The sequence below is a fragment of the Eublepharis macularius genome, chromosome 13 (assembly GCF_028583425.1).
Source record: "Eublepharis macularius isolate TG4126 chromosome 13, MPM_Emac_v1.0, whole genome shotgun sequence".
Classification (NCBI taxonomy): Eukaryota; Metazoa; Chordata; class Lepidosauria; order Squamata; family Eublepharidae; genus Eublepharis; species Eublepharis macularius.
In genome coordinates, this window is record NC_072802.1 from 56,256,077 (window position 1) to 56,269,586 (window position 13,510).

Genomic DNA, 13,510 nt, shown 5'->3' on the forward strand with positions numbered 1-13,510 from the left:
TCTGCCCTCGTTTCCTGGTTTGCTTTTATCATTTCAACTTTTATCACTTCTTTTACATCTTTCAAAGTGAAGAAATTTCCTTCTTCCTTTTGAAACTCCCCTTCATATGATTTTTTTTACTAGTCATTGGTCTAGAGAGAATGCTGCATCTCCTTATGTGAAGTCTGCAGTTTGTAGCACAGCCAAGAGGTGGGATGAAATTTGCATGACCAGCCCATTTCTCAGCTATGCAGGAATTTAAGAGAGGATAGAGGAAGGTCCCTTGGAGACTTCCTTTTGCCACAGAAACTCCGTTTGACTCTCACCATGGCGTGGGCCCTGTTTCTCCTCACAGTTCTCAGTTACTACCCAGGTAAAGTTGCGAGTAACTTTCATAGATCAACCAACCCACAAAAACCTGTATTTGCTTTGTCCATGTATCCTTAAATTAATTCTGTTGTGATACTTGAGGGCATAGAAAATGTTCTAAATTTTGCTTGCTTTTTAAAAAAAGGTGTCACTTCCGTATCACCTTGGAGTCAGCCTGCCTCAGCATCTGCGTCCCCGGGACAAACACCAAAACTCTCCTGCGCTACTGACAGTGGAAGTAACACCATCTTTTGGTATCAACAGAAGTCTGGACAGGCCCCTCGCTATGTGCATGGTGCAGGTTACAGCAGGGGAGACGGGATCCCGGATCGATTCACGGCTTCTGCTTCCGGCAGCACTGGCTACTTAACCATCACCAATGTCCAGTCTGAAGATGAGGCAGATTATTACTGTGGCAAGTGGGAGAGGAGCTTTAGCGAGTTCCACAGTGGTAAAAGCTAATGAGGAACTGAGACAAAAACCTTTACTCTTCCTCCCCAGAGTGAAGAATCATTGCAAGTTTATTTTGATGAGTGCCCGTCCTGAGAGCCATAGACTAGTCTCATTTGAGAAGATGGGAGCTCTAAAATTGTGCATTCAAAATGTATTACAATCTAACTCAGACTATGCCCATTTATAAATACTGTAGCTGCTCTGAATCCACACAGAATTATTGCAGATGTTTGTGAGTTGTGCGAAACCTTCCAATATGCCCATTATTCAGCTAGCTCTCTGGCTAGTTTCAGTTTCCAGGGAGTTACTGTTCCTGCTAATTCTCTCAGGGATGTTGGAAGGGCTCCCTGATTCTGGGAAAGCATGAATTTGCAGAAGCGCTTTCATTATCTGGGTCTGTACTTGCTAGGCAGTGGCAATATCCCATATTTATTCCTCTGTTCATGACTGACAGCCCACTTGTCTCCACAGACATGGGAGGGATGGAAGCAGATACTCCATCCAACTAGAACATGTACTTAGCAGACATGAGAAAAATCAATGATGGCGATTGGGGGTGTGTGTCTGTTGGCTTCTCACTTCCTTTTCAGCAAAGAGCCAGACAGATCCCAAGATACCTAATGAGATATTCCAGAGACTCCAACAAGTGCCGGGGCCATGGGAACCCTGATCATTTGTCTCTAAAAAATCCTCCAAGGGGCTACTTGTCCATCACTAGCATTCAGGTGGAGGGTGAGGCTGACTACTACTTGGTTATAAAACTACTGGACAGTCAGATGAGAAACTCAGATAAAGCACACACTTCAACAAGAGTGGGTTTGTTAGGTGAACTTAACATAGTCCTTATGAACTGGTTGGGGGCTGTCCAGTATCATTTGTTGCTACTAGCCATACTATTTAGTTGATCTCTGGGCATAATTAGGAGATGGGCACAGAGACCTGGTGGACGAGGCCATTCTGGATTCAGGAGAGAGAGCATGCAGAGCCCAGCCCTGGAGCACCATGGGTATGCACATTTGGGGGCATGCTGAGCTGGAAGTGGGAGAAAGTTTTGTCTGCCTCTTGTGTCATTGGCAAGGCAGCAGGGTATGTGTTTGTTTTCAAACACACAGAGTCTTTTGTCATAGTGTTTGTTCTTTTTCTGTCATTGCATTGAAGTCAATGTTCTATAGCACCAAATGTGAGAGACTGGCATTTGTGTGGGGCTCAGGGTGTGAGTAATGGAGGGGACACTAAAGAAAAAGTCAGAGAAACCAAGAATATGAAATTCAGTGAAGGCTTTGCAATGAGACACAGATTTGGCCTGTAGGGGGAGATCTTGGTCTATCTTTCCCTCATTTGTTTGGATGCTTATCACAGAAAGTTCTTGCCCATACCTTTGAAGCAGGAAACTGTTCAGAACAAATGTGGCTATTTCCCTCTGGTAGTGCCTACTCCAAGCTCAGTCAGCCCTAGGGAACAGAGACTAGCTCTTTCTCTCTCTCCCACTTTGTTATCACGGCTAATAGCCATCAATAGCCCCTTTCCCAAGCAGTCTAAACCAATAAACTTCACTAAATTTTGGGGATGAGAGTTCCATGAGTTTTGTGAAAATGACTACTTTCTTTCACCTGTCCTGCTCAACATCTTTACTTGGTCCCCCCAATTATATTATAGCAAAGAAAGTGAAACATCCTCTCCCACATCCTGTCATTAACCCCACCCCCAATTTTATGCTCCCTGTTTCCTAGTTGCCTCTTTCCTTGATCACATGGAGGAGAGAATGAGATATTTTTTTTTGCGTTCTGCCCACCCTACATTTGACTAGCCCCTTCAATCCAGTCTCTTTTTTCCTGGGCCAATAGGGATGCCAGCTTATAAACCTGGGACAGAAAACACAGTATAGTCTGATGTCATCTTTGGACAATTGCCTTATTTGTTTAGTGGTGGAGGGGTGCCATAAACTGTTTTTTGTTGCTATTTTTTAAAGGAAACTAATGTTTTTAGTACAGAATTATGCAAAACACATTGGAAGATTGTATATCACATCCATAGACACACATTGCACAATAGGAAAGCTTGAATCCAGTGCTTTTTGCTGTCTAGGTTTGGCTTTCTCTCCAGCCCCCTCAGTCAGTGTGTTTGAGGAAGGCTGAAATACACCAAAGTTAGAGATCTGAACTTGCTCATATCTAATCTTATTGTTAAAGGATTTTTAGATCCCTTTTCATAAAATCTTGTTCTGAGCATACATTCAAAGCTGACAGCATACAAAACATGCAAACAGTAAGACCGGCCTTGCTACAGTGTAAAAATTCTTCCTCTGAGATATCCTGCTTGTTAGATAGGTCTCTAGTGGGTGGGAAGGGACACTGAGCAAAGGGTAAACATTTTCTTGTTTCGGTCATTATAATTAAAGATAAGTAAGATTTTAACCTTGAATGAATTCCTTCCCAAGAGGATATCAGATATATGTCTCCAACTTCACAAATGTTTGTATAATTCATTTGTCACTCAAGCTTGTCAGAAGTTATCATGTTGTCTGGGAAATGCATCATTTTGCGTCACACTGATAGGGTGTTTATACTAACCTGTTGATCTCTTATTCTGTAAACAACTGGTATTTGAGTATATAAGGCTCTCAAATGTAACTGGTCCTTACACATTTCTGCCTGAAATGGTGCTATGTGTCTATAAACAATAAACCCATATTTCTTTATAGATCACGGCTTTTGGTGTTTTGATTCTGTGTAAAGTCATTGGCTGAAAGGTGGGTTTGAATTAAAAAATGCAGATTTCTCTAAAATAAATCCCCCTTCACTTATCTCCAACTGTGTTTCAGCCTTCCCTACACACAACAATGATGTGTGTGTGTGAATTAGAAGCCAACTGCTACAGAGAATTAGAAGCCTGCTGCTACAGAGGTTTTCTAATCTTTTTTTAAAAATTTTTTTATTGTACTGATGTATGCCTTATATTGCCTCCACATACAATCTATACTTCATGTACATATACATATAGAATAAATTTAACAATCTATACATCCGATACAAACTTGTTTCCCCCCTTTTCTCCACCCCCCAGGAGGAATGACCATAAGAATCATCTGCTTTATATCTTTAACCATAAGCACACTCTTTGGAGTTTCGTTAATATAATTTGGTTGGTCTCTCCTCCTCTTACCCATCTTATATATCTAGACAATTTCTTTCTTATCATTAGTGTCTAATTTTCCCATGTCTTATTCTGTTTTAGTATCGATAAAATGTCTGATTGGATCCATTCATATAAATACCAATTCCATCTTTCCAAAGTCCATTTAGAGGCATCTTTCCATCCATACGCTATTACAGCATGGGCAGCTATAATCATGGCTTTTAACAAGTGCTGTCTATTTTCCTTTACTTTATTATTCCCCCAGATGCCCATAAATAGGATCTCCCCATTTAAATTTATCTCAACATCGCAAAGCTCCTTCACCTTTCCGAACATCATTTGTCAGAAGACTGTTACTTTAGAGCATTCCCACCATAAATGAGCATAATAGACTTTTATTCTATTACATTCCGATTTAATTCCCTTGATCATATAGGATAATTGGGAGGGAGTCCTATACCATTTTCTAATCTACCCCTCCTCCAAGACATTAATGGCTGCTGATCAGTGTGAATTGAACAACAACAACAACAACATTCGATTTATATACCGATTTATACATACTGCCATTCGCTAGGCATTCGTGGCCATTCAGTGTGAACCAAACGGATCAGGTGATTGACTTGCATCTGATCGACACCTATGAAAACAGTAAGTTTGACTATCAAATGCATTTGTGGCCAAATTTGCAGCATCTCTCCTGTGAATCTGCAAATGTGCATGTAGAGAACTGGATTGATGGATTTTGATTATCTGGGACAACTGTGGATTTTAATTCTTTTTTGCATTGAAGGCAGGATTTTCAATTTTGCGGGATTATTTGCTTTTCTATCAAAATAGCTGAGTAGACAGAATGTAAAAGTGAAGTCCTTTCATGGATGATGCAAATTGTGTCAGACACTTGACCATCTGGGAAAGCTCTTCTTTAAACTTCTTATTTGGGCATAATATTTTTGGGTCAATAGATAAGGACTCTCAACTTATGGAATAGCTTAGAATCAAAGAATCATAGAATTATAGAGTTGGAAGGGACTTCTAGAGCCATCTAGTCCAACCCCCTGCACATTGCAGGAACTTCACAACTACCCCCACCCCAAATGCCCCAGTGACCCCTACTCCATGCCCAGAAGATGGTGAAACACCTTCAGGATCCCTAGCTAAACTGGCCTGTGGAAAATTGCTACCTGACCCCCAAGATGGTGATCTGCATTACCCTGGGCATGTAAAATGGGCCACAAGAACCGAGCACTGATGCAGCCCCTTCTGCCCTTCCCCTCACAGTCTGCCCAGGTTCACAGAATTAGCATTGCTGTCATATGGCCATCTAGTCTCTGCTTTGAAACCTGCAAAGAAGGAGAGCCCATCACACCTCCCAAGGAAGCCTGTTCTACTGAGGGACTGCTCTCAGGCTTAAAACAATGTTAATGCGAAACAACATTCATGCATCGGTTCTTTATTTAGAATCTTTTCTGTACTACTCATCCACATTTACCAACAACAACATAAGCATTTCTCTAGGCAAATGGCCATATCGCAGCTGAAGCACAACTTGTTTGTACCAAAGAACCTGTTAAAGAGCCTCATCCTCAGCAGGCACTAGAACACCAGCAGGGCTGAGCCAGGTGTGAATTTGCAGCACATTCTCTATCTCTTTCTCTGTCCCCGAGCTACCCCCATACCTCAGAAAGGGAAAAGGGACATGTACAAGAACCTCTGGTGAAGGCCTCTGTGCTTGGGTGTTCTATAGGTCCGTTTTGGAGAAGGCTGTCTATGGGCTGCTGTGGCCCCAGAGGATTTTAGCATTAATACATGCTGAACAGGGGTCGAGTATGGTGGAGATCATTCAAATGCATATTCTTAGCTTTGTAAACACCAAATGTATGTTGAAAGGAGTTCCACAACCATTTAGAAAGTTTCTCCCTCTTTCCTGTTATGTTAAATATTATCTAATGTCAAAACTACAAGTTGCTTTGATGACAAAGATGTGCATTCCCAGAATTAATTTGGGGGCATTGGCTTTTGCAGGGGAGAAATGATGGAGGGCTTTTAACCATTCCCCAATCCACCAGTTGTGGCCCCCCACCCCACCTCACCCCGCCACAGCCCTTCACTATCTTATCTCAAGAGACCTATGAAACCAGAAAAAAATGACTTGGAGAAAATTGATTGAGGGGCATCCGTTCCTGCCTACTGAGTCTCTCTAACAAATTCCCTCAAACTGTTAACTAAGGGACAGGCTAAGCATTTCCCCTCCTAACCATCAATTATCTCCAGCAGATTCTTTCAACCCCATACTACTATTAATTAACAAACAGGTCTTCTGAGGTAATATATAATTCTGCCCTCAGTTCCTGGATAGCCTTTATTGTTGTCAGTTAAGCTATTGCTACATCTTTTTTCAATGTGAAAAAATGGCCCTCTTCCTTTTAAGAACTCCCCTTCAAGCTAATTTGTTTTGTGGTCATTGGTCTAGAGAGAATGTTGTGTCTCCTTATTGGAAGTCTGCCCTTCCTAGCAAAGTCAAGGCGTGGGATGAAATTTGCATGATCAGCCCATTTTCCGGTTATGGAGGGATTTAAGAGAGAGAGGGGAAGGGCCCATGTAGATTCTCTTTTGCCACAGAAACTCCTTTTGACCCTCACCATGGCCTGGGCCCTGCTTCTCCTCACAGTTCTCTCTTACAATTCAGGTAAAGGAGTGGAAGACTAACTTTTCATATCAACCATTTGAGGGCATAGAAAATGATGTCAATTTTGCTTGCTTGTTTTTTGGTCAAGGTGTCAGTTCACAGCCACCTTGGAGTCAGCCTGCCTCAGAATCTGCATCCCGGGGACAAACAGTCAAACTCTCCTGCACGACCAACAGTGAAAATTACAACATTCATTGGCATCAGCAGAAACCTGGCCAGGCCCCTCGCTATGTCCATTATCCAGGAGGCAGCAGGGGAGAGGGGATCCCGGATCGATTTACGGCTTCTGTCTCTGGCAGCACTGGCTATTTAACCATCACCAACATCCAACCTGAAGATGAGGCAGATTATTACTGTCTCAAGTGGTACAGCAGTGCTAGCCAGTTCCACAGTGGTAAAAGCTAATGAGGAACTGCGACAAAAACCTTTGCTCTTCCTCCCCCGAGTGAAGAGTAATTTCATGTTTATGAGAATCATGAACCAGGCTCATTTGAGAGGTTAGGAGCTCTAAACCTGTGCAAAATATATTAAGATCTAACTCAAACTATGCTCATTTATAAATATCATAAATGCTCCGAATCCACACAGAATTATTGCAGTTTTTTGTGAGCAGTGAGAAACCTTCCAGTGTGCCCAATATTCAGCTAGCTCTCTGGCAAGTTTCAGTTTCCCAGGGAGTTGGAAGCCAGAGAGGCACGAAGGGCAGACAGCTCAGCAGATGGGTATATAAGAGGGTCATTGATCTACCACAGGTAGGCAAACTTACAACCAAACAGCATCATCCAACTGGGCATTTTTGTAGATTCCATTAACACTTTCCTTCAACTAGTGCATTCTCTCAGGGATATTGGAAGGGCTTTCTGAGTCTGTGTTAGCTTGGATCCTGGATTTGTATAACATACATCATCCTCTGGGGCTGTGCTTGCTAGGCACTGGTTTTGTTTGATGGGGGCACGCAAGAAGGGAGGATGCAAAGGGGGGAAAGGAAAGATGAAAGCTTTCGATACATTCTGCCCTGTATGGCAACTGGAGAAGGAAAATGCTGATCAGAAATGGTTTAGAGACCAGGGGAGAATGTAGGCAATGCCCCAAATTTGTTCTGCCACTTGTGACAGGCCACCCACCTGTTCCACGGATGGGGGGAGGGATAGAAGCAGAGAGTCCACCCAACAGACACCTACTTAGCAGACAGGAGAAAGATCAGTGATGAGCAAGGGTCTGATCCCTTCTGTTTAAGTTAAGAAAGAGAGCCCAAGATACCTGATGAGGTATATCACAGCCTCCAAGAAGTGCCAGGGCTGTGGGGTCCCTGATCATTTCTCTGTCTCTAAAGAGTCTTCCCGTTGGTTGCTTAACCATCACTAGCATTCAGGTGGAGGGCGAGGCTGACTGACTAGTGCTGTCTCCTAAAAGATTCTGAGGTGTACACTATGGAACAGCTGGATAAAGAACTCAAATAAAACCTAGGTGATCCACAAACTTAAGCATGTGTGAGTTTGTTAGTGAACATACCCTATTCTATGGGAGCGAAGTTCGTATGGACTGGTTGGTGGCTGTCCAGTAGTGGGGTTTTTTTGGTACCATGCTGTTTAGTTGACCTCCGGGCATAATTAACAGATAGACCAAAAGTCCTGGTGAACCAGGCCATCCTGGAGTGGGTGTATGCAGAATATAGCCCTGAATTATGGTAAAGAGACCGTGACATCCTCTTCTGTGTCTTCTCATTAACATCCCCCCTCATTTTATGCTCCCCATTTCCTAGTTGCTTCTCTCCTTGGTAACACAAAGAACAAGATGTTTCCTGCCCTGTTCTGCCTGTCCTTCATTTGACTGCCTCCCTTCTACCCATCCTTTTTGTCTAGGTCAATAGGGTTGCCCAGTTACCAACTAATAAACCTGGAATGAAAACATTGTGTAATCTGATTTAAGCTTTGGGGTTTGTTGCATGTTATTGTGGGGGGATAACTGTAATGTTTTTGGTGCAGATATTTTTGCAGTCTGTTGTTTCTGTAGCCTATGCATGTACTGTTTTGAGGCACATGCAGGTTCTATGTACAAACATTTTGGTTCCCATGTAGATCTCTGGGGAAGGGCAAAAGGATGTTCCTTGTCATGTGTCATTCACTCATGCACTCACTCATTCATTCATTGATTCATCCATCCACACAGCCACAACATTTTTTATCCTGCTATCGTATCATATGACGGACCTTTGGGAGGGTTACTGATACACTTAATTCACAATTAATGTAACAACATTGGTAATGTGCCAAGCCTCCCATTACCAAATGCAAAAACCACTATGGAAAAAACACATCAAGCACTGTAAACAGTTGTCAAGGCAAACAGCTGCTTTATGGCTGAAGCGTAACTGCAGACTGTTTACATGCTAAAGGCCCTGTAAAGAAAAAACACATCAGTATGCAGTGTGACAGCAGCAGGGCTGGGGATGGGTATGTCTTTGCAGTGCTGCTGCCAAGAACACCCTCATTCTTTCATAGTTACCTCATTTAGCAGATGAGGCCACATGTGGAAGGACCTCTGTTGATGCTCTCTGTGCTAGGGCAGATGTGTAGGTCCCTTTTTGAGAAAGCTGTAGATGGGACACTGCAACCCCGGAAGGTCTGTGTTAATATACACAGAACAGGGGTAGAATGAAGTGGAGATTATTTGAATGAACATTCTCTGCCTGGCAAATAACAAATTTTCATTGCCCTTTAGGATGCCTCTTTGTCTTCCCTGTTATGTTAACTAAGAAAATACCCTTTGTCTTAAGTCAAAACTACAAGTTGCCTTGACAAAGATGTGCATTCCTAGAATTGCTTTGGCTGCAATGCAGATTTGGGGCCAGCAGAAACTTTTACAGGGGAGAGGGTTCTTAACCCCTCCTTATAGAGATGGCTGGAGAAGATTGAAGGACCCCCTCCCAATCTGTTAATTCTCTTTGGCAAATCACTCCAAATTGTTGGGTCAGAGAAGACATGAACATTTCCCATCTGATCAATCAATCTTTTCTAATAAATTCCTCCAGCTCCATCATACTTTTAATCAGCAATTTTTTTTTGCTGAAATAACATGTAATTCTGCCCTCGTTTCCTGGTTTGCTTTTATCATTTTGCCTTTTATCACTTCTGTTACATCTTTCAAAGTGAAGACATTCCCTTCTTCCTTTTAAGAACTCCCCTTCATGTTAATTTGTTTTCTAGTCATTGGTCTAGAGAGAATGCTGCATCTCCTTATGGGAAGTCTGCAGTTTCTAGAAAAAGCCAAAGGGTGGGATGAAATTTGCATGACCAGCCCATTTTTCAGATATGGAGGAATTTAAGAGGGGATAGGGGAAGGTCTCTTGTAGATTTCCTTTTGCCACAGAAATTTCTATTGACTCTCACCATGGCGTGGGCCCTGTTTCTCCTCACAGTTCTTAGTTACTACTCAGGTAAATGTGTGGAGGTGTAACTTTCATCTACCAACCAATCAACAAAAATCTGAATTGGTTTTGTCATAAAAATAATTCTGTTGTGATACTTGAGGGCATAGAAAGTGTTCTAAATTTTGCTTCCTTTTTTAAAAAAGGTGTCACTTCCGTATCACCTTGGAGTCAGCCTGCCTCAGCATCTGCGTCCCCGGGACAAACAGCCAAAATCTCCTGCTCTACTGACAGTGGAACATACGCCATTTCTTGGTATCAACAGAACCCTGGACAGGCCCCCCGCTATGTCCATTATCCAGGAGGCAGCAGGGGAGACGGGATCCCGGATCGATTCACGGCTTCTGCTTCTGGCAGCACTGGCTACTTAACCATCACCAACATCCAGTCTGAAGATGAGGCAGTTTATTACTGTGGCAAGTGGGAGAGGAGCGGTAGCACGTTCCACAGTGGTAAAAGCTAATGAGGAACTGAGACAAAAACCTTTACTCTTCCTCCCCAGAGTGAAGAATCATGTCAAGTTTACTTTGATGAGTGCCCATCATGAGCGCCATGGACAAGTCTCCTTTGAGAGGATATGAACTCTAAGTATGTGCAGTCAAAAAGTATTAAGATCTAAAGCAAAACATGCCAATTGATAAATACCAGCAAAGCTCTGAATCCACAGAGAAAGATTGCAGATGTTTATTAGCTGTGAGAAACTTTCCAATGTGCCCATTATTGAGCTAGCTCTTTTTCTGGTTTCAGTTTCCCAGGGAGTTGGAAGCCAGAGGGGCATCAAGGGGAGGCAAGTCAGCAGACAGGTGAATAACAGTGGCATTCTTCATTTAGCACAGTTAGCCAAACTTCCAGTCAAGCAGGACCACCCAACTGAGTATTTCTGTAGACTGCATTTACACTTTCTGCTAATCAGTGCACTCTCTCAGGGATGTTGGAAGGGCTTTTCGATTCTGGGAAAGCATGAATTTGCGGAAGCTCTTTCATTATCTGGGTCTGTGCTTGCTTGGCAGTGGCAATAGCCCATGTTTGTTCCTCTACTCATGACCGACAGCCCACCTGTCCCCACAGACATGGGAGGGATAGAAGAAGAGTCTCCATCCAACAAGAACATGTACTTAGCAGACATGAGAGAAATCAGAGATAAGGATTGGGGAAGGATCTGTTGGCTTCTCACTTCAGTTTCAGCAAAGAACCAGACAGAGTCCAAGTTACCAAATGAGATATTCCAGAGACTCCAGCAAGTGCTGGGGCCATGGAGACCCTGATCATTTGTCTCTAAAAATTCCTCCAAGAGGCTACTTGTCCATCACGGCATTCAGGTGGAGGGTGAGGCTGATTACTACTTGGATATAAAACTACTGGATAGCCAGATGAGGAACCCACCCTACATTTGACTATCCCCCTTCAATCCAGTCTCTTTTTTCCTGGGCCAATAGGGTTACCAATGCCAACTAATAAACCTGGGACAGAAAACATAATATAGTCTGATGTAATCTTTGGACAATCATTTGTTTAGCGGAGGAGGGGAGCCATAAACTGTTGCTTGTTGCTATATTTTTAAAGGAAAACTGTAATGTTTTTAGTACAGAATTATGCAAAACACATTGGAAGATTGCATATCACATCCATAGCCACACATTGCACAATTTGAATCCAGTGCTTTTTGCTGTCTAAGTTTGGCCTTCTTTCCAGCCCCCTCAGTCACTGTGTTTGAGGAAGGCTGAAATACACCAAAGTTAGAGATCTGAACTTGCTTATCTCTCACCTTATCTCCAACTGTGTTTTAGCCTTCCTGCACACAGCAATGGTGTGTTTGTGTGTGTGTGTGTGAAATAGAAGCCAACTGCTGTAGAGGTTTTCTAATCCACCCCTCCACCAAGATATTAATGGCTGCTGATCAGTGTGAATTGAATAATAATAGTAACAACATTTAATTTATATACCAATTTATATATACTGCAGTTTGCCAGGCATTCACGGACATTCTGTGCGAACCAAACAGATCAGGTGATTGACTCACATCTCCACCTATGAAAACAGGAAGTTTGACTGTCAAATGTGTTTGTAGCAAAATTTGCGGCGTCTCTCCTGTGAATCAGCAAATATGCATTTACTGTGGTGGTGTGTGATTTTGCCCATTGTAAGCTTTTGTCATTTTTTTGTTATGTGAGGGCTACATCTTTTTCATTGAGGACAAACAAGTCAACTGCCTTCCTCTTTTTAAAAAATTCTCTTCATTCAGTATTTTTTCATTTGCCAGGTTTGGAGATCCTATGACCTTATAGAGGGTGTTCTATTTTTTAGTAAAGCCAATGGGAATGAAGAAATTTGCATGATGGGGCCGTTCTTCAATGTGTGGGGGATTTAAGGAAGGAGGGGGAAGGACCCATCTAGTTAGCTTTGTTGACACAGGAATTCACAGAGGCTTTCATCATGACTTGGGCCCTGTTTATCCTTCCAGTTCTCACCTACTGCTCAGGTAAGGAATGTCGAGAACACATCAAACATAGCCCTATGGGCTGCTGGCAAACAAAAACGGTTGTGCATTTTTAAAAGGAACTCTGCGGAGCACAGAAAATGTGCCAAGGTGATAATTTGTGGTCTTTATTTTTGTCAAGGTGTCAGTTCCCAACCAACTCTGACTCAGCCACCGTTGCAATCTGTTCCCCAGAGACAAACGGCCAAACTCTCCTGCACCGTCAGCAGCAGCATGCACAACATTTACTGGTGTCAGCAGAGAGCTGGGCAGGCCCCTCGCTATGTCCATTGTGCTGGTGGCAGCAGGGGGGAAGGGATCCTGGATCGGTTCACAGCTTCTGTCTCCGGGAATGTTGGCTATTTAACCACCACCAATGTCCAGGATGAAGATGAGGCTAACTATTACTGTGACATGTGGTACGGCAGCCCTCCGTAGTTCCACAGTGATAAAGTCTGATGAGGAACTGAGAAAAAAACCTCTCTTCCTCTGCGGCGTGGTGAGAAATACAAAAACCATTAGAAAGTTTCCATGGCCCTTCACCTGAGGCTGCCACAGTACCATGCTACCCACAACAGCTGAGTAATCTGGAGAAACTCACAAATAACTCACAATAACCAAAAATATATGTAATATACGTTCTAAATAGTGCAAATTGTGCTTCAATAAATATACAAGCATAAATACAAAGGAATGTACATATAAACCAACTATCCAAAACAGAATTTCAAGGAAAGTGCACGCAGGCACTTATCAGAATGTTACCAGAACTGCTCTTTATTATAATGGGGAATTAGCTATAGCAGTCTGTAACTTAAAATTAAGCGCGGATCATAACCTATGTATACGGAGGTCCCGATCCCAGACACTCTAGTGAAAAAGAGGCAGACAACAAATAGGTTCCAAACACGTGTATTCAGTGTGGCGTAAGCCTAAACTTGCACAAGCATACAAGAGAACATACAAGATCTAAGAAATACAG

General features: G+C 42.7%; 3 gene segments (V, D, J or C); all 3 read left to right on the top strand.

Annotated features, from left to right (window-relative positions):
• The first annotated feature begins 294 nt into the window (after positions 1-294).
• LOC129340982 (immunoglobulin lambda variable 2-23-like) lies at positions 295-810 on the top strand. The segment is given in 2 exon segments: positions 295-352; positions 494-810. Coding segments are annotated over 2 exon segments (363 nt in total).
• Positions 811-6,560: 5,750 nt separating this feature from the next.
• LOC129340983 (immunoglobulin lambda variable 2-23-like) lies at positions 6,561-7,030 on the top strand. The segment is given in 2 exon segments: positions 6,561-6,625; positions 6,714-7,030. Coding segments are annotated over 2 exon segments (363 nt in total).
• Positions 7,031-9,990: 2,960 nt separating this feature from the next.
• On the top strand, positions 9,991-12,966 carry LOC129340985 (immunoglobulin lambda variable 9-49-like). The segment is given in 4 exon segments: positions 9,991-10,061; positions 10,199-10,504; positions 12,514-12,531; positions 12,671-12,966. Coding segments are annotated over 4 exon segments (666 nt in total).
• The last annotated feature ends 544 nt before the right edge of the window (positions 12,967-13,510 follow it).